Source organism: Semicossyphus pulcher, unplaced genomic scaffold (assembly GCF_022749685.1).
Source record: "Semicossyphus pulcher isolate SPU_LCO1_2020_fin unplaced genomic scaffold, fSemPul1.0.p SCAF_11, whole genome shotgun sequence".
Lineage (NCBI taxonomy): Eukaryota > Metazoa > Chordata > Actinopteri > Labriformes > Labridae > Semicossyphus > Semicossyphus pulcher.
Window position 1 is genome coordinate 15787573 of NW_027211615.1, and position 24610 is coordinate 15812182.

General features: G+C 42.0%; 2 protein-coding genes across 2 annotated transcripts in view; one reads left to right on the top strand and one right to left on the bottom strand.

The window, feature by feature from the left end:
* Positions 1–84: 84 nt before the first annotated feature.
* Positions 85–6193, bottom strand: pgm3 (phosphoglucomutase 3). Its single transcript, XM_069657214.1, has 13 exons — positions 6107–6193; positions 4681–4889; positions 4250–4434; positions 4033–4100; positions 3801–3934; positions 3469–3664; positions 2981–3138; positions 2815–2898; positions 2638–2736; positions 2381–2500; positions 2162–2284; positions 936–1109; positions 85–846 (listed from the first exon to the last, which is right to left on the bottom strand). The coding sequence occupies exons 2-13, from the start codon at positions 4885–4887 to the stop codon at positions 757–759; spliced, it is 1638 nt and encodes a 545-aa protein (XP_069513315.1). The 5' UTR covers positions 4888–4889; positions 6107–6193; the 3' UTR covers positions 85–756.
* Positions 6194–6705: 512 nt separating this feature from the next.
* Positions 6706–24610, top strand: part of LOC138611596 (clathrin coat assembly protein AP180-like) — a 28690-nt gene continuing 10785 nt past the window's right edge. Inside the window, exons 1-17 of the mRNA XM_069684779.1 lie at positions 6706–7342; positions 7459–7737; positions 14042–14184; positions 14294–14369; positions 15720–15822; positions 15988–16081; positions 16173–16284; positions 16367–16473; positions 17926–17967; positions 18385–18461; positions 18674–18679; positions 19171–19183; positions 19275–19399; positions 20114–20190; positions 20317–20331; positions 20909–21079; positions 23071–23169. Coding sequence (XP_069540880.1) covers positions 7608–7737; positions 14042–14184; positions 14294–14369; positions 15720–15822; positions 15988–16081; positions 16173–16284; positions 16367–16473; positions 17926–17967; positions 18385–18461; positions 18674–18679; positions 19171–19183; positions 19275–19399; positions 20114–20190; positions 20317–20331; positions 20909–21079; positions 23071–23169 — 1390 coding nt within the window. The 5' untranslated portion in view covers positions 6706–7342; positions 7459–7607. The remainder of the gene's footprint in view (positions 7343–7458; positions 7738–14041; positions 14185–14293; positions 14370–15719; positions 15823–15987; positions 16082–16172; positions 16285–16366; positions 16474–17925; positions 17968–18384; positions 18462–18673; positions 18680–19170; positions 19184–19274; positions 19400–20113; positions 20191–20316; positions 20332–20908; positions 21080–23070; positions 23170–24610) is intronic.

Here is a 24610-nt window from a genome sequence, read left to right on the forward strand (position 1 = left end):
ATGATGTTAAAGCATTAATTCAAAGTATTGTGTTCATCCTTAGAGCAAACCTGACATTGAGATTGATACCTGCTGTGTCCCGTCACTCTGCTCCGCCTGCTCCTAACTCCCTCTCAGCCTCTCTGCTCTTTTAATCCCCCTGTGTGTGTGTGTGTGTGTGTGTGTGTGTGTGTGTGTCGGCAACATGTCCTTGAAAGTAACAGAATAAACAGCAAGCAAGCAAACATGATTGTAGTTTTCATTTTTTCCCCATTTTTTTCATTTTTATTGGCACATTTCATGTTCAAGAACGATTGCTACAATTCCCCTCATGTAAACTTGTGATTGCACTGTTTCAAAATCAAAGAAAAAACATAAAGAATCTGTTACATAATCACCAAAATGTAATTGAAACCATCATTTAACCTTCTTAATCTGTTTGTGAAGAACACAGATGATTTAATAATGGCATACATACAGCATTTATATTAAATAGAAGCCCATCATTCACCGGCACATGGTAGCCTGTTCTAAAGTAGTATTTTCTAAAGTAGCAAAAAAATCCCTTCATTGTGTCGTCCTGTGTGTCCCCAGATCTTCACAAAGACAAATTACAGAGAAATAGAAAACGAGTCAAGTACCAACTTCATTTGACATTATAAAAAAATATTGGCAGCGTACCGATAGAAGCAGCTTGATAATTACAGCTACAGTAAGGAGTGTTATTGGCAACAATCAAAGAGTACCAATTGATTTGTTTTGTGCGGTTTTGTAATTCTAGTGCAACGGTTTGGGCTCACCGCCCACTCCTCCAGCCAGACGGTAAACTGCCAGGCTGACTTCATGTGCCAGGGCGTCTGCACTCTCCTGAAACACAAACACAAAAACCTGTATGCATCAGAGAATAAAGACAAAAAAAGACCGGAAAATGTCCCAGAAGAGAAACAAAGTCTCACCTGTGTTTCTGCCTCGGCGTAAACTCTCACCACGTCCTCGGTGCCGGACGGTCTCACAAAGGAGCGAGCCTGTCTGTACTCCTTCACTAAAGTGTCGATGGCCTCCTGCAGCCCTGCTGGGCTCACTGCCCGTCTTTCTGCATCTGCCGTGTCTATCACCCTGCGGTCCGACACCTAACGGAAAGTATCACACACACAGGTTGTATAAGCGCTTATACACCGTGTGTGCACAGATGGGAGCGCAGCAGGAAGTGAATTTAAAGTAACAGCCACAACTCACTTTGTGTTGAAAGATTTTTGAGGAACTTTAAGGACTCTTTATGATGGTCAAGTTTGGGTAAAGTTCGCTAGCAGCTGTTAGCTAGCTAACAGTAACGTTAGCCTCTAAAGTGACTGTAAAGCTGCTGTGAGGAACTTTCTGATCGTGTTGATTTTGGCGCCCCGTGTGGACAAGCCTTACCTTTTATCTCTTTGCTGATTTTGTCCTGTTCATGCTTAAGTGGTGTTTTAACAAAAAGTCTCATCCTGCTTTCTTTAACAGTCATATGTATCACTAACTTTACATTTCTGCCCTGGAAAATGTAAACAAAAGTAGCGTGCAGTTAATCGGTTCGTCTGACACCTACCCCTCGCCAGCAGTTTCATTTAAAAAAACTACATTGAAACAATCAGTCTTGTTGCTGATGGTCTGGTCATAAAGAGTAATCAGAATTAACCTGACCAGCAAAAAACTCCTCACAGGAGCTTTAACCACTGGGTCCAAGATGTTCGGTTAGGTTGTGGGTTCGCACATTTTTCATTTTTTTGGACTCGGACTCAGGTCATGGGGACTCGACTCGGATTCTTCTTTGGCAGTTCGGACTCAGACTCAGACTTGACCACTGCGGACTCAAGAATCGACTCGACTCGAGGTTTGGTGACTCGACTACAACACTGGCCCTCACAGAAAAAGGTTTTGTCCACTTTAAACGACATATTTCAACACCATCACATAATTGTGACTAATGTCAATCATGAGAGACATAGAAGATGCACAAATTCATATACGGCTGTTCAGACGGAGGATACATTGAAAAATTCAGACCAGTATCTGATAAAGTAACACATGAAAAGGGCCTAAATCAGAATAACAAAAAACAGGTTTTGGGCTACTGTTGTCTTTCTGCAGTTTTAACACATCAGAATCAACACAAGTATCACATTTTAAAACATAAATGAATTAGTACCTTGACTTTGAGCTGCCTGTTCGGCAGGTCGCTGTAGATGGCGTCCCACTGCTGCACAGTCATACCCTTGATGGCTAATATGGCTTCAATGAGCAGCATGTCAGAAATGGCGTCACCTACAGTCTTGAGAAGATACAGACACAAAGATTAGAACTGGGAGTGACATATAATAATACTAATTTGCCTTATGATTCATTGTGTGTGTGCGTGCGTGTGTACCTGGTTGATGACGTTGATCGTGTTCTGCAGCAGGAGAGCTGCTCTCTTGGTCTCGTCGTCGGTGCTCGGGTTCTCGGCTAGCTGCTGGATTTTCTCTTCAGCGCCATTACTGAACAGCACCTGAACACAACACAAGCACATAATGACACATAATGACGTGTACTTTTAGGACAGTATTGGGAATAATTGATAAACAAAAACAGAACAATTAACAAAGAAAATAAGGTCTTTTATATTGTGTTGTTTGATTTACTCACAGTTCCATGACCATTGGCCTCGAAGTACACGCCAATATCAAACTCCTGCGCTGCATGATGAAGGTGCTTCACTCCAGTTTTAGTACACCTCACTGTTACCTAAAGCATAATGAAAATGTGTCAGCACCAATCATATAAATAAAAAGAAAAGTAAATAAATACACTTGTGTTTTTCACCTTCATGGTGTTTTCCAGGTAGTGTGTCGAGCTTCCATTAGCATAAGCCGTTTGCACCACCGCGATCTTTAAGTCCAGATGAGCCTGTATGAGCACAAACAAACACACTGAGTGTTTCTGTGTATGTGCCTGTTTGTTGTTTTTGTGTGTGTGTTTGAGAGACTACCTGTGTGAGCAGCTCTTTGAGGAAAGTGCTGATGAGAGTTGCGATTTTGTCTCCGTCCAGCAGGTGAAACTTCCCTTCAGAGTCGGTGTAGTAGTAAACTATTCGGTCAGCATCGCCGTCGAAGGAACAGCAGCGCTCCCCCGGGTTCATCGTCATGCCTTTAAAAAGAGAGGAGAGGAGAGAAGAGAGAGACGAATGTGGTGAATTAAAAACAGGAGCTAAGTTTTCTCTGTATGTTTAAAGGTCACAAAAGACTTAATGTCATACGAAGCGAGTTTTAAAACAATTATTAGACTCATGACTTTGGCAACATGCTGATGAAAGTCTCCATCTAGTGGTCAAACTTTGCATCTAGGATGTTAAAGTAAGTACACTATAAAAAACTATAATTTCTGCTCTTAACGCTTAGAAAGTAGATTTGAACCATACAAAGTAGTAAACAGCAACTGTATTGCTTCTTCGGATACATCTAGAGAGCGTCTTCGTACCTATTGGAGGATTCTGCTGCACTTTGACAAAGTCCGCCCCACACTGGTGGTTGAGCTTTCCTTCACTGCCGTCATTAAACAGGGATAAATGCAGCTCCTTCTTCAGGTGACTCTCCATCTCTCGCACCTTTAGTGCCCCGATACCGTTAGCACCGTCCACCGAGAGGTGCTTCTGGTCATCTGTGCAGTTGGACGCCTGGCGAAGAGAAATAAAAGATGGGAGGAAGGAGGAAGGAGGAAGGAAGGAATTAGTGGGCGGATGGATACGCTGTAACAAACACAACACACCCAAATGTACAGAGCTTTAATTAAGTATTAGAACACGCCCTTACGTTCTTTGTGAGCTGAATGAAAGCTCGGCAGAGTTTGTTGTAGTATCCTTCCACTGTGGCTTCTCCGTATTTACCCTGAGTGTTCTGACAGCAGACCATGTAGTGGAGCTGAGGGGTGGTCACCAAACCATAGTCTGATGCAATCATATGAAGAGCAGGGAGAAAAGGAGAGCATAATAATGAATGAAAGTAAGGAAACATAATCATTTTATGTGAGGGAAACTAAGCCTACCTTTACTGTGACCACCGAGTGCAGCTACTCCGTCTAATACTGCTTGTGAAAGGCTGGCACTGCTGCTCCTACAGTTAGAAGATGCAAATGTTTTTAGTCTTTTGTTACACCGTTTTTTATAAAGGGAAATAATCTGTGTCAGAGTAAGATCTGATAATATTAAGAGGTATAAAAAGACTGAATAGCTATGAAATCCAGATAACTTAAGATCACATACCTGGTGTCTTTGCCCACAAACACGTTGGCCTCCTGCCTCATGTTTATGTCCTCCTTCTCTATAACGTCCTTCAGAGCTGTGAGTAAATCTTCCTGCTCAGCGTTGGCCAGCTGGGTGGCGTAACCCTCCCATGTCGGTGTCACCATCTCCCCCATGGGGTCGATCAGCTTCACCCCGTTGTCCTCCTACACAAGTGCAGATATAAAAAGAGACAGCAGGGAAGTTAAAAAGAGGAATTATGATTAAGTGTTTTTAGGCTTGTTTAAACTGGTTGGTTGACATAAATGAAATAGATATATAATAAAAATCTGATAAAAAAACAACATTATGTTCATGAAACAAGGTTGTTGCTGGAAAGATTAACCATAAATGCAAAAAAAAACAATGGATCGATGGCGAGACGCAGAGACATTTCTGAATCCCTTTCTCACCTCCGGGTTGTGTGACGCTGTGACCATCACTCCGATGGTGGCTTTGGTCTTCTTGGAGCGGAGGGTAGCCAGCAGTCCCATCCTGAACATGATGTGGTCCAGTTTTTTGGCGTTGGTTCTGAAACCAGCCGTGCCATACTGCAACACCAGGCCTGCGGGCTTTGGGTGCAGACTGGACTGCTTTGACACTTCCTCAAACTGGGCCATAGCTGAAACACATTAGTAATGAACCCTGCCAGTTATATTATCATTTTTATTATTACTCTCTCCTGCTATCATAACAACATAAACATTTGAGAGGTAATGCTGTAGCTGGTGGAGGCTTGGCAATAGCAATACTATATCATATCAAAGGACAAGAAGAGGGCAAAGTTTGCAGCAATCTGTCGCATAGTTAAACAAGATAAACTCAATGAACTGAATCCTATCAACTGAATGACAGACCGACGTTACTAAGACTGGTATTAACCCTTAACAACCTAGACCATTTTGGAAGGCACCTGACTCTACTGTATTTATTTTGTTTTTCTGACCTATTGAAGCACTCAGCATCAAGTGCCATACATCATTTGATTCAGGAGAACCTTAACTTTCACTCTGGCTCATTTAAAGTCACATGTTTTGTCTGATAATGGATGAATATACCAGAATTTTTTTTTAAACGCCTGAAAATGATGGTGCTTTTTAACGTGAACTCAGACAAAACATCAGACGTTTTTTTATTATTATTTAGAAAGTTGTACTTTGATATTTTAGACTTCCAAATGAATTTTTTTCCCCCACATCAGACCTTTCCTAAGCAGGTTACAGCGATTTATTAAAGTATTATCTCTGTGAAAAAAAACAGGTGTATTCCTATGTATCATTTACTGACCATGTCGATGGGTCGAAAAAAGTTATAGAGTAAATAGAAATATTCCATCATAACAAAGGACACTGAAGCAAAAGTGTCTATCACATTTCTCAAAAAACACGTAGATTGGTGGAGTAGAAGATTGTCAGGAGCAAGCCTGGACATTTAAATTTTGAACCAATCGGGACACAGGGGTGGGTGGGTGGGACTAAGCGTCTATAACCATTGCTAATTGGCTCAGAGGAAGAAACTACGTAAGTTTCCTTGACGAATCAATGCTGCAGAATTTGATGGCGTCACCACGTTCACTACGGAGCCGCTGGACGTCCACAAGAAGATTGTTGTAACAACACGGAAAAGCTGAGAATGTCAGCTGTAACTGACTTTTTAAAGCACGTGGATAGAAGTAGCGGTGCAAAAGTTATTTAACATTTAAGAACACGAGCTATTTTAGCCGCAGGCGGTTGTCGGAGTCTTTGAGGGTTTTAACAATCTGATATAACTGCTCCCGGCGTTAAAAATAAAAGACAACCCACAGTAACTGTTAAAATAGGTTGATTTTTAGTAACTTACTGTTTTGTTGTTTGGAAGAATATTAGTAATGAAGAGTTGTTGTAATGAATGGTTCTCCAGTTCCTCCTCTCATTCCACTTGACGACGTGGCCACAAATTACTTCCGTGTACGTCATCACGTGACGGAGCTACGCTAAACGTTCGTGTCAGTGCGCTTCACTCCATGGATGAATTTCTTCCATTATACAGTAGTACTCTAACACAGGGACGGCTTGAAAACACCACAACCACAAGAATAAATATACATTTTAATTTGTTAAATTCACGTTTTTAAAAAATAAATGGCTTCTTACTATCAGAGATACTCAGACATAATAGTGTCTTCAAGCCCGGACCATTTATAGACTACCTTGGCTGTTCACAACCACAAAAATAAAACATGTTGCATAGGCTGTTTGGGCAAATAGAGGGTCTCATTTTTGCTTTTAAACCAGTAAATGTTCTACCTTCATCACCTATCACTCTGTATGCTGTGCGTGCAGACCTGTGTGATGTGATGTGCAGCATGCAGCAGCATGAGATCCAGTCACGCTCGTAAATTAACCCTTTGGCGCATAGTGATTTGAGTTTGTACAGTGACCCCGTGTCGACTCCCTTTTAGCAGGCGTGGGGCACGACGTGTTTCATCCAACCCGGTCCAAGCACTTGTGGGGGGAGGAGAGTCTGGATGGACCTATAGATAAGCCCAATAAATAAACAAACGACAAGGGGAAGGGGAAAAGGAAATTCCCGTCTGTCGTTTCCTCTTTCTTGCGCTGCGCAGTGTTGGCGACACCTCCGGAGAGCGCTGCGCATTTTCTCTCGAAAGGAGAGGACCACAGCATCTGAAGCGGCTTTTCTGAGTCGAAACTGACCGATCAAAAAGGAAACACCGCAATCTGACAACCGAGGGAGACATTGCGGGTCCTACTTTTATTTTGAAATCCTTTTTTTCTAATGCACTGACGCTGCAGGAAAGACAGCCAAACCTGATGCACCCACCAAACGGGATATTTGACCGACCTATGGAGTAGGCTATTGATTTTCGTTTCGCCATTTACCAAGAATATTTTTGGAACCTCGATACATTTTTCATTTTTCATACATTAAAAAAAATAGTTATTGCTGCGGGGTGAGAAAACAGCTCCCATTGCCAGCTGAGTGTTACATAACCGGGTGGCATTAGCTGTCCAAGGTGCTGAACTGAAACGGTCGGAGCCTATAACGGGACGAGCCGAGGGGAATTCACAACCTTGCGTAAGTCCACTCATGTCACCACGTATATTATCAACGTGACCGCACGATTTGATGCGAAAATAACGTTTATAATGATGGTTTGAGCTCATTTGTGCGCTTTTATTCCGCCCACACAGAAGGTCACAGGCCTATCCATCGGAAGGGGAGGAAAGCACGGGATCGGCTCACTGAAGCACCGGGAAGCTGCTGGGTTTTTATTCACACATTTCCTCCATCGTCCCGAGGTGAAACACATTCCTGAGGTGGTCGATTCAGCGGAAAGAAAATGTCGGGGCAAACGCTCACGGATCGCATTGCCGCTGCGCAATACCAGCTAACGGGATCAGATATGGCCCGGGCTGTGTGCAAAGCCACCACTCATGAAGTGATGGCGCCCAAGAAAAAGCACCTGGAGTGTAAGTGTAGACATTCTTCCTCCTTCCTACTGCACGGCCTGGCTTTGTGGGGCCCAGGCTAACCACACACACCCACCCAGACCACATGCTAACACAGCTATCTTATCATCATGACCATTCATTTACATTCCCCTCTACTTAAAAGGGTGTGGTGCTGTAATGAATTGATGTAGCCACGGTGATGACCCCTCTGGTGACCCTTTGTGTCAGCCTCCAGTAAAGATGATGGAAACCCACTGAGAGAAAGAGAGAGTGGGAGAGAGAGGGGGAGAAAAGGTCATAATTTAAGGTGGACTGACAAGTCATGCTCATATAAGACCATTTAATGTGCACGTTCCTGAAAGATTCACTGTTACAGAGCTGCCTGTAAAATGTAAGTTGATGTGCACACATGCTAAATTAAAATGTAAATTCCTAGCAAGGATGCTAACTGAATAGCATGCAAAGAGACCTCATAGACGTAGTTTGGTCATAAAGTGACAGCTGAATAAAATAATCAAACCTCACAGCTTTATTGACACATCTACAGATGACAGCAGGAGCCTCCTTATGACCAATCATGTTTAATCTCTGTCATCTACCACAAATACTGAGTCACACTCAAGCAGCCGCGTGGCACTGCATACAGATGATGGCTATAGTCTGATTTGTTCTTTCTTTTTCATTTCTGTCAGTCTATGTGTGTGTGTGTGTGTGTGTGTGTGTGTGTGTGTGTGTGTGTGTCTGTCTGTCTGTGGTATCTGGGCAGGACTGGTCCCTGCGTCTTGGGCTTGGACCTTATATCTTGTGATCCGCTACCCTGCTGAATAATTTAATAATCAGCCAATGACTGCCCTGCATTATTTACACAGCCAAAGGTGACCATGCTAATGCTAGAGTGCGCTACAGACCATTGTTTCCTCTCCCTCTGCTGCGCCTGCATGTTTGCTTTCTGTTTTTAACCTCCGACTCGTGAGGCTTTTAAGCAAACTGTCATCACCTCTTTCTTTAACTGCGGGAGGCCGCTTCCATTGACCTCAGCCACTGCAAACACATGGAAATATCCGTATCCTCCCTATTAATAAGACCATTCAACAAGATACAGTGTGTACACATATGGACACGTTTTCCTTCTTGAGGTTTTCAGTGTACAAGGTTGGGCTGTATCTGTTTCTGGGGCAATTCAACAAGCGTCTCGTATGTAGGCCACTGTGCTTCTCGTGCACGTGTTTTCTTTGCTGGAGGAAATTCCTAACCTCAAAAAACTGAACAAATTTCACCCAGAGCCAAAACACTTTTATAGAAACTGGCAAAATATACTCATATGTTGTTTGACATGAATGCCTTAATGTAGTTTAGGCTTAAAATAGGAACAAATAAGTCAAACACAGTAGCAGATGCATAGTAATCATTGGAAAGCCTAAAAGTAGATGCCATTAGCTTCTTTCCGCCTGTGTTCGGTGTTTCATGATACGCCAATAAGTTGTATTTATCCCTTTGTCACAGTCACTGACCCTTGATGGTGGATGTGGGTGTGTGCTGTTGGTGGTGCAGTGCAGTTGCCATGGCAACAGATTGCAAGTGTCAGGGGGTGGCACCGCACGGACGGAGGGAGATTGTGAGAAAGAAGAGGGAAAATGACAGGCCTGTTATCTCTGGAGCGCACGGACAAGCATGAGGAATGCTGATGTCTTTAATGATGGGTGTGGATTTGTGATGGTGTGTGCAGTTTTGGAGGACAAATGGCCATAACTGAGTTGTGATTGTAAGTGGAAACATTTTACATTTGAATAGCTTGAAGTAGGAACAGCTGTTTGTGTGAATTCAGGTGTGTTACAGGTGCCTTTTGAGCCATGAGTGTACTACAGATTAACAGCTAGAAAGGCAACATATGCATGCAGGTCTTTCCTTTATGTAGTGACCAAACAGCTCTATCTTTTGGTGTTGACAATCTGCCAAAGTAACACCAAAGGCAATGAGTTTAAACTCATCTGAGGTCATGTTGAGGTTCAGAGAAAGCTACTTTAAGGTGTTAAATTGATGTAAAAGCTTAAACAAGAGGCTGATAAACACACGTCCATGAGTAATTATGTCACACGATCTTCAGATTACCTGTGTGTCCATGGCATTTAAGCTAACTGTTGCCAGAGCCACAGCTAGCATCTCTGGCTGAGTAATCAAGCTACAGCCAGCAGCCAGTTAGCCTAGCTTAAAGCCTTGAAACTGCTAGCGTGGCTCAATGAACATATAAGGCATTTCTAAAGCTTGTAAAATGAATTCTTGCTTCGTATTTAATTCATACAAAAGCTGAAGTGTAAAAACAACACATTGCTGATTTACACAATGTTATGGACTGGACTGTTTCTTGGCCTGGAGCTGTAACTTCCTGAAGTCTTGTCATCTGTGCAAGAGAGGCTACAACATGCTAATGAGTTTTATTCACAGGGCTTGGTGATGAATTTTGTTACTTTCAGACAAAACTAGGCTAGCTGTCTCCAGTGTTTAGGCTAAGCTAAAAAAATAGCTTTAGCCTTATTCTTAGGATACAGATGTGATAGTGTTTTTTATCTGCTTGTCTACCACACAGCAACAGATCAATGAGCAGGCTAGCAGTTGTGAGTTGTCACTGCGTATGTGTTGACATTCACTGTTCAAAATCTGCGGCAAATCTCTCTCTAGCTTTACTAGTTTTTAAAAGAAATATGCAGAATGAATTAGCACTCTGCTAGCCGCTTCATGTCACTTTAAATGTTCCACCACTCATACAAGCGTCTGAATTCTGAGAGTAAAACCGGTGCCCTATTCTTACAATGTTAGCATTGCGCTAACAATCCCACAACATACAAGTACGTCTTGTCGATTCAAAGATAAACACTTGTACAAGTCTCCACCTGTTTGTATTTAAAATATAACTTTATTGCTCACTACAAAGTAAACTAATGAGTGTATTTTATATAGAAAGTAGTGAATGAGTGACGTAGTGTCACAGCTAAGATGCACAGTGGTGTAGCTCTATAAATATCTGATTAAATTAGCCTATCTGGATGAATCAAGACATCCACACAAAGCTAACGTGTGTTCTGTCTAACTGTGTGCTCTGTCTCTAACCACAAAGAAACAATTACAGCAGACTGACTCAGACACAGACACGGTTTCAACAGACACTGTCACACACAAACGTACACACGCACAGCATGAGGCCTCACTCACAGCTCATTATTAGAACTGCGGCCGTGGATTACCGTAAGAGTCTTTATTTAGCACAGCCAATCCTCATTAGACTCACACACGCGCTTGTTAACGTATGTTTGTTTCCTGTAATGATAGCACAACAGGAAGTGTGGATTATATGATAAGATATGGCCTGTATGGCAACACAGTAACCACCATTAAGCAGACATAATAACATGTGCACATAATCACTGTTATTACTGGGTATTATGAGCTGAAGAAGGGGAATGAATGTGGATGGCGCTGTGTTTATCCTGCCAGTATGATATCAACTTGTAGCTCTGCCAGTGACATGATAATGTTATATAATCACATTTTAGCCATTGTGGACCATGTCACTGTGTGTGTCATTTGAAAAGGCCGCAGGGGAGTGTAGTCTTTTCACAGAGGAAAGAGGCTAAATGAGGAAGAGGAAATAACAGAGTGGAATCAATGAAAAGAGGATGAAAAGTGGCTGGAAATGATCAACAAAGACCTGAAAAAGAGAAAATGATTCTTAGGTATGATGTGGGGAAGAGACGAAGAAATATCTAAACACATAGGCGCCATAGTGGGAAAATGATTGATGTGAGTGCGGCCTTCATTAAACACAGAAACGTTCAGAGATGTCTCAGTGTGGCTGTTACCATCTGGTCAGGCTGTACGCAGGGACGGGAGCGTAATCACAAACATACAGACCAGAAGAAGATCAGCGATTAGATTAAATCAGTATAAATGAATATGCTTTTTTTTCTATGTTGATAATTTGAGCTTATATTGTCTTTGACACTTTATGCTAGGAACATGCTCAGATAATACTGAATCATTATAATGACAGGCATCGACAGCACAGGTGACAGAGAGCTGATAACAGTGTGAAACAGGTGGTATAAAGACAGGTGTGTTTGTGTGTGAGCTGCACGGGGGATGGGCATAGAAAGACCAGCACCAGTGATTAGTAATAATCTGTTTACTACTCCTCCCGACCCCCCTGACCACCCTAACCCCCAGCCCCTCTGTCCAGCCTCCTGCTGCCATGTTATGACCTTGAACAGCCTCCCCGCGCTAACATCACCTCTCTTTATTTCTTACACTTTCATGTCAGCAGACGCCCCGCTGTTCCCTTAAGGCCTTTCTCTCTCTGTCCTCCTCTTGATCATCGCCTTGCTCTAATTATGGTCTGGTTGTCAGTTTGGTATCTACCTACTCGAGGCAAAGCCGAGGCCGGCTCGATAAATGGCCTTCCTCTCCTTCTATTATCAGACGTGCCTGCCAATATCTGCTGCAGTCCTCTCTGGCTCTCTGTAAGGATACATTCAGTCATGCCCTTGTTCTCAGCTGTCAGTGTCAGCGGGAAAGACTAAAAAATGAATTTACAATATAGGTCAAGTTTTAGATTTCAATAACTGATAGGAATTTTCTTATTTTATCACAATTTTGACCTCAACAAATCCAATATCTGCGCCTGTATTCATGTATCTGATAAATGTTTAAGGTACTCTAATGGCATAGTTGGCAAACGTTTCGCAATACACTTCAGTATAACCATATCATCTACCCCCTTTCAGAGTCTGACTTCCTCTGTACGACTAAATCATCTTCCTCTCACTTCATTCTTGGATGTTTCTGCGGCCATCTGTCTCCCTAACTCTGCCTCTTTCTCCGGAGAAAAGCTCCAATGGCCTACTGAGTAGAAACAACCCACCACGTCTCACCACAAATGTTGCAGTACAAATCATGGAAAGAAGGCTGATCATGAGAGTTTAAATTTGTCAAATTATTCAAGTTAGCATGTCGCAAATTAACAGTAATGTACACGGACATGCGTCTATAGAGCTGGAACAATAAATATTTTATTTAAAGGGCCAGTTCGCCGATTTTCAACCTCAGTCCTATCATGCTATTATGGTATAAAAAATGCAATTTGGCTCTGTGCCTTTGGAGGACGCTATCCGCTTCTCCAATGGGCGCTGGAAAACCTCCGCCAGGTTATGTAAAACGCGTCATCTGGCGGAGGCCAGGGAGCTCGCTAAACTACACTTCCTCTATCTAGGACGCCCGCCTCCGATGTCATGTCTCGTTCAAAATCGTCAGGTTTGAAATGTAGACTGCAGACCTGAAGATTTTGAGACGATCCACGGGTGTATTCTCATCGTATTTCAGATTCTGTACCGCTCTGAGCTGTTGCCTGCAGCGAAAACGGTAGTATTTCACTCCAGCGTCTCTCGCTGGGCCGTTCCTTTCAGAGGGAGGGGCGCAATGCACGCTGGGTGTTGTAGGAATGTAGAATGGTTGAAACCACGAGCTGTTTGTACAACTTTCTCCACAGCTATGGCGCCAATTTCAGATATCATTGCTTCTATCGATTACAGAGAACACCAGCCTTGACTGACAGTGGCTTTTTTCAAGGGGTGAACTGCTCCTTTATCTGGTCAATCAACCGGATTTTACAGTTTTTTGAGTTGATTTTGGGGCAAAAATCCTCAGCACTTTCTAGTTCCAGAATCTCTAATTTGAGGATTTACTGCCTTTTTGTGTCTTTTATTTTAGCAGATGTATTATCTCCAGGTTTGGACCTGATGTTTTAGCTATTTTCTGACATAGATCAGTTAAACAATAATAATGTGCAGATGATGAAAATATACCTCAGGTTCTGCCCTAATGAAGAATATTATCCATATCCACATATTTATCTAATGTATCAGCACATCAAACTGCTCCTGCTTGCTTTTTATTCCACCTCGTGCTGATGCAAAGCTCTGCACTCCCTGCTGGAGACGTCTCTGTCTGAACTGGCACCAAGGGGGGAGAGCTGACAAAGCATTATTCTGTGTGTGTGTGTGTGTGTGTGTGTGAGCTCAGGTCTTCCTCCCGGCTTATTATTCTCCTGGGTGTCTGGAGCGGCTCTGCAGCGAACACTTAATCAAAGTTTAATCACAGTTGTTCAAATTATGTCGGAGACCAAACTAACCTCGACTCTCAACTCTCACAAAGCTACTTCCCTGTTCCTCGAAAACGGCCGCAAGTCATCAGCGCTCTCGGTTTAACGCGATCTTCATAAATCATAGACAAAAGAATCTGTGAATGATGGCGTGTCTTTGTGTTTGTGTTGTAGACCTGGTGTCAGCCACCAACACCACCAACGTGAACATCCCTCAGATGGCCGACACGCTGTTCGAGCGAGCCACCAACGCCAGCTGGGTGGTCGTCTTCAAGGCCCTCGTCACCAGCCATCACATGTGTGTCCACGGCAACGAGGTGAGTGGGGTGGCTATAGAATAAACATGCAAGCTTTATTTCATTGTTATTGGTGTTTTTATTTTGAAATGAATTATGAAACTAAGTGGAAATGTTTTCTCTTTCTCAGAGGTTCATTCAGTATCTGGCTTCCAGGACCTCCCTGTTCAACCTCAGCAACTTTATTGACAAAACCGGCTCTCACGGTAAGAACAGTCTGAGTATTGTGTTTGAATGTTGAGAGCTCTGGCTCATTGCTGAACTATCTCAATAAATCTGGCAATGCAGAAGAAGAAACAGGAAGAGAGCCATCTGGCAGATAGGAGGGGCGGCACATGATCACACATGTAATTTTACACACACACTCGTACACACGCACACATGCATGCTAACAGATGCTGGCATTTCTGTCTCGAACGGCTAATGTCTCATGCTGAATTACTCTTTCATATTTCTACATTTTGCAACAGCGTTTTTTCTTAGTTTGGTGTGATAATTTGAGAAAAACATTTATAATATTGCTTTAACTCATTTGTAAGCATGCTCAGAGAGATATATGATCAAATGAATCTGCAGCCTTAATTTAGATAAGTAAATATCTGTTAAATTGGTCCCAGAATGGCCACAAAGACAGCCAGCTTGTTATGTAGATTACTGTTACCCGTTATCTACAGTGAATGTATTCATGGCCAAATCTGCAGTTTCCAATGGTTTCAAAAGAATTAAAAAAAATTTGGGATAAATGTGATTTGACCAGTTTTAAAGTTATAATTATCGATGATCTCAGTTTTGTTCTCTTTGTCGGCACCTATGGCGATGAACAGTAATTGCGTTAGCACACTTCCAAAATATCCAAACTGTGTTGCATGTGTGACGTCCACGGTTGTAACTTTTGCTGACGGTCGCTTTCCTTTTTTAGACTGTTTGCCTTCATCTGAGCGTCGAGTTTGTGTCTTTTTCTTTGGATTTTCACTTATTGTTGAAGTTGTATCTGTAGTCATCCATCTTTTCTTTGTTTGTTCAGCCATAGTAGATTACTGTTTACTCGCAACACTTGCAGAGAGCAGAAAAGCAGCCGCTTAGCTCCGCCTACCCTCTCTGGCAGACCAACCACTGCTGGCTGATGGAAAACACGTCACTAACTGGGCGCCGCTTGTGATTTTTTCTGTGAAAGACGCACCAGACACCCAGCCCGTAATAACACTACATACTGCAAATGCAAAGAGTTTCATCAGTGGGCCATAGGCTCAATCACCATTGTGTTACTTCATTCGGCGATACATAGTGACTTAACAGAAAAACTTTGAAATTATCACTTTAAGGCTTGATTGTTTTATGGTTTCACCTTGTCAGACGGGAACAATTGGAAGTGATTTAATCATATTTCATAATCTCATGCTTTATAAAGTGTTACATGAGCGGCTGTGAGGAGACACTGTTAAGCCAAGCTTACAGAAAGTGAGGGGAAGAAAATAAAAATAAACACCAATACATTAGCTGATTATTTCTAAGAATATTGAAGACTTTCTGCTTCCTGACATACATTGTCTTTCTAGGCTATGACATGTCTACATTCATCAGACGGTATGGACGATACCTGAACGAGAAAGCCTTCGCCTACCGCCAGATGGCTTTTGATTTCACCAGAGTCAAGAAGGGGTAAGTCAAACATCACGTTCAGAGAGGTTTTGCTTGTAGGTCTTTCCTTCCTCAAACATCTATCTTTAAAGTTTCTGTTATCAATGATGTGACTTTTTTCACTGTTATACCCAATGACTCGTCTTATTGGTGTGAAGCATCTAAGGCTCTGCTGTGTTGTTTCAGTGCTGAGGGCGTGATGAGGACCATGACCACTGAGAAGCTGTTGAAAGGCATGCCTGTCCTGCAGACTCAGATCGACACGCTCCTGGAGTTCGATGTGAGTCGGACTTTGGCCCGATTTCTACAGATACTCCACAGAACCATGCAGCATCACAGGACAATGATTTCTTTTGTCTCTCTCATCTCAGGTTCATCCCAAGGAGCTGAACAACGGGATCATCAACGCTGCATTTCTGCTTCTTTTCAAGGATCTGGTCAAACTGTTTGCTTCCTACAACGACGGGATCATCAACCTATTAGGTCAGTAGATCACCAGGACCTCTTAAAGATGAATCCGTGGATCACAATGAACGTGAACCATAAAACCTTTTTGTTTTTATAGAGAAATATTTCAAGATGAAGAAGAGCGACTGTAAGGAGGCCTTGGAGATCTACAAGAGGTTCCTGACCCGGGTGACGAAGATTGGAGAGTTCATGAAGCTGGCCGAGGTAAGGGACCACCAACGCTTCTTAATTTGACCTTCGCAGCAGGTGTTTTTCGGCTGGGCAAACTTTTTCATAGTTCTATGCTGTTCCTTTTTCATATATAGCTTGGTAACAGGAACAGTTGCATTTTCTACATAAGGATATGAAAGCACAAAGAAGTTCTGCGTTTGGTTCTGATGGGCGGTGAGAGCTAGCATGGAGGGTGGTTGTTCTGAAACGCCAGAGCTAACTGTTGAGCCTCCTCGAGGTGTCGTGGGCCCACTTGATAACCCTGTTGATGTGCTGGCCATCTAACTACAAGCTTCAGTTGTGGGAACCATTAGGAGCCATGTGGTTGGGTTGGTAGCACTAGCATTACCAATACCTGGAGCTCACATGAACGGAGCCTGGGTCTGTCGAAGGCGGCAATGCTGCTTGGGCTGTGGTGACCACTAAAGGTCATGTGGTAGTTTAATTATAAGTATATAAGGATGAGGGGTTTCTTCACTGAGAGCGTATCCTTATCATTAGGGCACAAGTATCTTTTGTTCAAATATAAACAGCTGTACGAACCTGCTCCTTTCTCTTCTGCTCACACTGTAAGAAGAGAGACTTTTTAATCTGCTACTACAGAGCTGGTACTCTCACAGCACAAGAGCAACACTTGAGTGTGTTAATTTATGGTGATTGGTCCTAACTTAAGTGTACTGTGATCGGTCGAAAATGAGCCAGTGCAGCACCTGCAACAGCCATTTGTAAAATGTGTGCGTGTGTGTGTAACAGCTTGTAAAATGGACCACAACATGGACAAATTGACCAAATGAAGTCTAAATTTGTACTTCATCTTCGTAGCACATAGCTCCGAACACGTTGTTGTTGTATTTGCCTCTAGTGTTCCTATCAGCGTTAGAGATACGAACAGAAAAAAAGCCTTTGAAGGTATGACGCTCTTGAAGGTATGATAGTCAGTTTGCTCTGAAGAAATCTGATTGGACAAGAGGTATTCCATGAGTGTAGATATCGAGTGTAACAGCACTGTGACTCTGCTTCACGTGTTCCGAATACTGATAATTACTGTTACAGCGGATGTCCTTTGTCTAAGTGGTCTGCGGTAACATGTAGGCATCCACTAAGTAGCAGGAGTGCAGGGAAATGTTTATGTTTCTTTAAAACAGTCCAGTCAGGGTACAGAACAAGTTGGTGTTGGTGGAGCCAAATAAATGATTAAATAAAAAACTTAGTTACTGTTTATAACTTTAGGTCGCTTGTAGAACAGTTGAAAGTTAAAACACTCGAGGTGAACTGTTCTACTGAATATCAGCATGGCTCGTCTATAACTGAGCCGTGCTGGTATTCGGTACAACAGCACTCCCTCTTGTGTGATGTTGCTCAAACATACAGCATACTATATGTCGAGATAGTCTGGGAACTGTGCAGTGTAGCAAAGCTGACTTAACTCTTATTTTTCCTCAACAGACAGTTGGAGTTGACAAAAACGACATTCCTGACATCAACTACGTAAGTAAACACAAGCCAAGATGGCAACTGTGCGAACACACACACTCATACAGAAAGACCCATGACTCACCCATCATGATCTCCCCCTGCCCAGTGTCTCCACCCCGGGGTAGTGGTGGATCTAGCAGACTCAGATGATGAAGATTGTCCTTTTAAACCTCTCGAAGACCCGGTAACCACAGGGTGTCCTTACTGAGTGCCTGTTTAAAAGGATGGAGTGTCAACATGATTATCTTGTTAGAATGTCACACTGTGTTTTTGCGTTTATACATGCATGATGGGATTGCAGTGAGAATTTCCAAAGCCCAGTCGCTCTCACTTATTTGCACTTTTCCTTCTGGTAATTGAAACTTAAACTTTGAAATGTACGAGACAAGTGAGAAGGTGTTTATTACTAAACTTTACATTTTCCGTCAGGCTCCCAGCAGCATCCTGGAGAGTCTGGAAACACACATGAACGGTCTGGAGGACGTAAAGGGGGGAGGAAAGAAGGGGTAAGAGATTTTTCTTCTTATTCTTTGAATGCGGCCAGATTAGAAGAAGTACAGAAGCTTGAGATTCGAGGAACTCCCTCTTTGTTTTTCATCTGATGTACAGAACCAAGAGAAATGTTGGTAGAAAAGGGGCTCAAAAGTGTTTTATTTCTATAATTTCCTTTAACCCTTCCTCTCTTTTATCCCTCTTTATGTTCATTTGGAATCACCAGTGAAGGGTGAGCATATATTGTATGTTTTGAGTTTACTAACTACTTAGAAACCTGTGTTTTACTTGTCATCCCCCCACCAGGTAAACGTACACATTATTCACATGTGGATTACAGTATGAAGGTGATCTCCATGTGAATCTGCTCAAAAGCTAACCGGGTTTATGTGTGGAAATGAGTGTGTTGACGTGTGATCACATGTTTGATTAACAGCAAGTCACATCATGTGTGTTATCACACTCTGACATGCAGTGTGGATCATAATATGAAGGGTTAAATCAATTTTAAGCACCAAATTGCAAATGTTGGTTGGAGTATATTTGAGTTTTTGGATGATTTTCTCATTATGTACGGGAATTAACTCTTCATATGATCACATATAATCCGTGTTGTACTTTCATTTCTTTTCAAAAATGGACCCATCAAACTATTTTTGTCTTCACCAACAGTTCTTTCATTTTCAAGCACTAACAAATCATTCTGTTTCTTCACTCTTTCAGGTCTCCAACAAAGGTGAGATGCACATTCCAAACAATCTATCTTTCTTATCTTCTCATATAGTCTGATACACCGCTGAAAAGGGGTCTCCCTGTCTATCTTCCAGGGCTCTCCGACAAACAATGTGTCTCCAACTTCGACTCCAGCCAAATCTTCAAACGCTGTTCCCACACTGCAGCCTCCTCCCGGGGAGAGCGCCGCCGCCGCCGCTGCTCCGGAGCCGGCCGAAGAGTAAGTGTCCCATTATGAAGCAAAAGATAATGTGTAAGATTATAACTTTAATTTACATTGGTGACTCGGTTTGAACATATGCTAAACCCTAAAAATCTGTGTTTGTTCCATTCTTGGTGGATGGTAATGCCGGGCTGTTGGTCCACACTGATAAACAACTGTACCATGGATTGCTGAGATATTTTAAACAGACATTCATGGTTCCCAGAGGATGAACACTACCGACTTTGGTGATCCTCTGAGTTTTCCTTTAGCCTCAACATGAGGTTTTGAGTGAAATATCCTCATCTAACTAATAGTTTTATAGTAGTAGTATTACCAGAGATGGTTCAGCATAGAGATGATGCATTTCCTGAATCTGTGTCACATGGTTTTTGCCAAAGCCCCGCCCCTTTATGAGACTGGCAGCAGGTGCTGAGTCGATACAGGTGAATAGACGTGAATGTAAGCACAGATTATGGCCGATTCTTTTGCCACATTGTCACCAAAGTAAATATTGGACCCATTTAACTGTTTTCTGAAGGAGAAGTAGGAGACCATGCACACTTAGGAAACAGGAAGTTTATACCATTTCGCATCCCAACACTAATAAGGCATCTTTTTTATAGAGGATCTTTGGCATTACAGGCTCATCCAGCTACAACTGTTAAAGAATTAGCTTCTATTAAAAGTGCTGCAATAAATGTCTCACTTTGTTTCTGCCTCGTCTTCCAGCTCCTTGTTGGATCTGGATCCTCTGTCCTCCTCAGGTCCCTCAGGCGCAACATCAGCTGCTCCCACGTCATGGGGAGGTAAGTGTCCCTCCTTCCCGTCAGCTCAGCAGCTGGAAATGTTCCAATCAACATTCAATATAAGCGCTGTCATAAACATTTGAACACTCATGTCTTTCCTTGGCCCCTTGTTTTCTGCTTCCTTAGATCTTCTTGGATCAGGTGAGTGTCTCTCTTCTCTTCTCTTTACCTGCAGCCTCTTGTCTAGACTAGTGTACAGTATTCTTAAATCATCCTCCAGGATACCTCAATGTCATAACTTCTGTCTTTCTAATCTGATATTGAGGTGACCTGGAGGCCATGTCAGTGTTTGAATCCAAATTAAACATAGATAGACTATGATGTAGAGATGTCTCATGGTTACCTCCCTGTTTGTCTCCTCAAGTTGTTCTCTTAGTCTCAGTCTTTGTTTCTCTCTTCCTTCTCTCTCCCTTCCCTCCACATACTCCATTGTCTGTTTTTGGTTTATAACGGGGGCTATTTTCGTTGGTTGTTTTTTATTGCTTATGATTGGATGGTGTTGGATAATTTAATAATTTTCTTTTGGTAAAATTTGGGTTTTGTTTGGTTGCTCAATTCCAAAATTTTCTTAATTGGGTTTGTTTTAAATTGGATTTTTCTTTTGGCTTGTTTTGTTCACTGCTGTAACGGTGACTCAACTGGTTATTTCCGTTGCTCTTTTGGGGTTTATTTTGGTACCTTTCTTTGGGGATTTCGAACACCCTGTTGGTGCTCGCAGAAATGGGCGATTCCTTGCTATCTGAACCCACCCTCACGGCAGAGCCCGCCCCCTCCTCTGCAGCAGCAACGCCCACTCCTGCAGCGGCAGAAGCCGGAGTCTCTCTAGCTCCTCCCACTAGCACACCAGCCGCCACCTCCCCTGGCGCCGCCAATATGGATCTGTTGGGAGGTCAGTGGGCTTCCAGAAAATTCTCTACGAAAGAATCACTCTGGGAAGCTCAACCCGAAAAACCACCACACAATACGATGACACAAAGACGACTGCATGCTCAAACACATAGTAATTAGACGAAACTTCACTGGTAAGGTCTGTACTCTGCTGTTGTTGTTTCAGCAGAAACAGTGAAGTCTCAATGATGCACACGCTCATCTTTTTAGCTTTGCTTTGCAAAGTATTCAACAAGGAGGAAAATACATGATTATGAAATAAATAATCACATGAATAAATATTTAACTGTTCCCAATTCCCCAATAACACGTTAACCTCATGTCACATTTTAATTCTCGTCACTTTTCGTGCCCCCTTACCTTTCAGCTCGCATACCTCTAGAGTATACAACAATTAAGGTAGTTAGCTTCTGTTGGCTACATCGACAACAAAACCCATACAATGACGCATTTGCACAGCTAGGTTGTTAGCTTAGATAATAATTAATTAGCATCGATGTGAAGAGGCAATCTTACCAGTGTTAGGCCACAGTTTGTGCCGATTTTGACTCACCTCTCCCGACAATTGGAGGAGACATCTGTTTTGACCTGGGTCCATAGCCTAGATTAGCCTAGCTTGTAGGCTAGTGCGAGGGATTCACATATCTAACCTTAAACCCCCTGAACAGCTTTTAGAGTCATTGGGGATGCCCTAAAAAGGCAAAGCAGTTGAAGATTTAGCCGAGCAACAGTAAAGATTCTAGCATGTTAGCTAGAATGTTAGCTAGCATAGCAGGCTGATATCTAGTTAAAATCTAGAGTTCAAGAGTTACAATGTCACTGTTAGTGTTATGTGGATGAAGCAACTTGATTTTTAAAACAGTTAGAATGTAGTCTGAGCTCGGCTAGGCTAGCTCCGGTAACATGGCTGTCCACCAATGAGTTCAGTTCTGTTCAAGGTTTCTGTCTGTTAAAATGAATGTTCCCTTACTACTTTTACCAAGTTCTCACTCATGAATTAATTAGTGGGTTGATTGTAAATATATTTACAAAGAGTACAGTCTAGGCTGCTCTATAATTATCATGGGCAATAAGATTGATTGCTCTTCAGAATCAAAACACGTCAATAGCTCTAACTGGTAATTAGGTAGGAGTTGTAGCTTGTGATTGATTAAAAGGTGAGAGGTCAGTGACTGATGATAAAGCAGCTGTCATGAAATGTGGCCTCAAAATGTGACATCAAATTTAAGTGTTATTGGAGAAAAAGAAATAAAAGATTTTTTATATAATATACCAGTTAATATGGAAATAATGATATAATAAGATCCTCAGTAATAAGCTGTGGAATAATGATTTATTTTACTTACATTATTGGTTAATTTATTACTTTCACACCAATTATTCATGTGATTACTAATTTTATAATCATCTATTTATTTACATGACTACTTTAGGGCTCTATACAAAACAGCTTGATAACATCTCTTTTTCTGTCTTGCACACATAATCTGTGCATATATTCCTCCACATACACTCAGAAATGTGTGCATTATGTAGTTCTGTACAGCCGCACACTCACACTCAGCTTGCACATATTGCTGCACTCATTCTCCACATGCATCTTGCTTGATTGGCAGACATGCTTTTCTTTGACCTCAGTGAAAAGCAATTCTGCTGAACCCTGTCACATGGCTACAGTTACAGATGGCAGCTGTAACAGTCGTAGATTTCAAGCTTATTCTGCTCTCCGTGCAGTAGATGAATCCTTGCTGTAGTGCCTCCTGTCTGTATTTCCATTTGTCCATTCACCTGTCAGTCATTTATGTCAATGCTTGAATACTAAATGTAACAAGTGCCGATTATATTTGGCTTTGTACTTAATAACTCTAAGCTTACCTTTGTTTTCCTGGTGTGCTCTTTTTCCTCTTCATGTTTCCTAATTTTCTTCTCTTTACTTCTTCATCTGTCTCTCTGGGTGTCTCTGTCCTCTGCTGGGGTTTTCGTAAACCTCAGATACCTTCTCAACACCTGCTCCTGCCGCTGAGGCTCCTGCAGCCGCCGCTGAAGGTGGCGCCACCGCTACGTCTGCCCCAGCCGCCACCGCTGGAGCTGGTGGGTGACAGAAAGTCTGTCTGTGTGTATGTTTGTGTGAGTGAAAGTGAGGGTACAAGTAACTAAGTAGATGTGCACTGTAAGTGTACCAAATACAGAATATTGAATAAGTGTATCACTGCAATATAAGAACAACGCTGTTTATTTTCATGTTCATCATGAACCTTTGAGGATGCTGATCCTTAATTTGCTAGAGAACTGTTCGCTTTATTCTTTCGCTTGTTTAGCATTTTATCATATGTTAGTATCAAGTGCATATTTAAAACCCCTTTACAGAATCATTGTTTAAAAAAAAAAAGTCACTTGGAAACGTTAAAAAGTCAGCCAATGGCAATGTTTTTGTCAGACGTATGGAGCTAACTGTTTGCTAGCTTAATCAGCTGGCTGTCTGCAGCATTCAAGTCATCTGCCAGGTAGGAATGAAAAACATCTTTTTTGCTGCCTCTGGTCTTAATCAAAAGCATTGTTTCTAAACTACTATCAGTTTCAAGTGGTAAACCTGCAACATTGTCATTGTAAACTGCAGTTGTGCCGTTTGAAACCAGACAGCTTGACAGGCGTAGCAATGGTGGTGGGTAAGCTAGCTTGTTTTTAGGTAGGCTACTTCACAGTTCACTAGGTAACTTTTTGTAGCTTAGGTTGACCCATAAATAAATAAATAAACGTAAATCTTTTATCTACTATATTCTACTAACTTGTGGAAAGAGATGCTGTCCTCTCTTTGTTCCTTTTCGCAAAGCCATTAGGTGCTACACAGCTGAAGAGCATTGTTGTTACTCAAAGGTGGCGATTGGACCTTGCTTGAACTTTACTTGAGTTTTGTCCATATGATGCTACTTTTTACTCCTTTGCATTCAACTCTACCACGTTTATTTGAACTATATTGTAACTAAATTAACAACTAAAACTACCCGACAATAGTAACACTTAACACTTACTCTATTTTGAGGCTGCTTATGTGTTATAAAATAATCCAAAAAGCAAGGGTGTGGGCTTTTTGTGCTTATTACCACTCTACTAAGTGTACTTTACAAAAGCAGCTACCTCTAGCATCCGGTTAGCTTAGTTTAGCTTAGCTCTCAGTAAGGAACAGCTTAAATTTATTTTTTTTAGTAATTTAACAAATGGTTAATTAGGTATTGTCAGACGTGCAGTATGGGTACAGAACAAGGCTGGCAGTTTCTCACTGACTCCAGTGCTTGTGTTTGTGTAAAGCTAAGCTAACTAGCTACAGTTTCCTTTTTAGTGTAAAGTCATTAGAGGGCACTCTTCTCTCATCTAACTGGTTTTTGCTAACCATAAGTATGCACTTTTAATTAAGGCTGAACAAAGTGCCTTATGATGGAATATTTTTATAGAGTGGTGCTATTTCTTTATTTTTCCTCTGGTTTGATTTGGTGACTGTCCCTTTAAAGGTGTTCTTAACTACCGGACCTGTTTG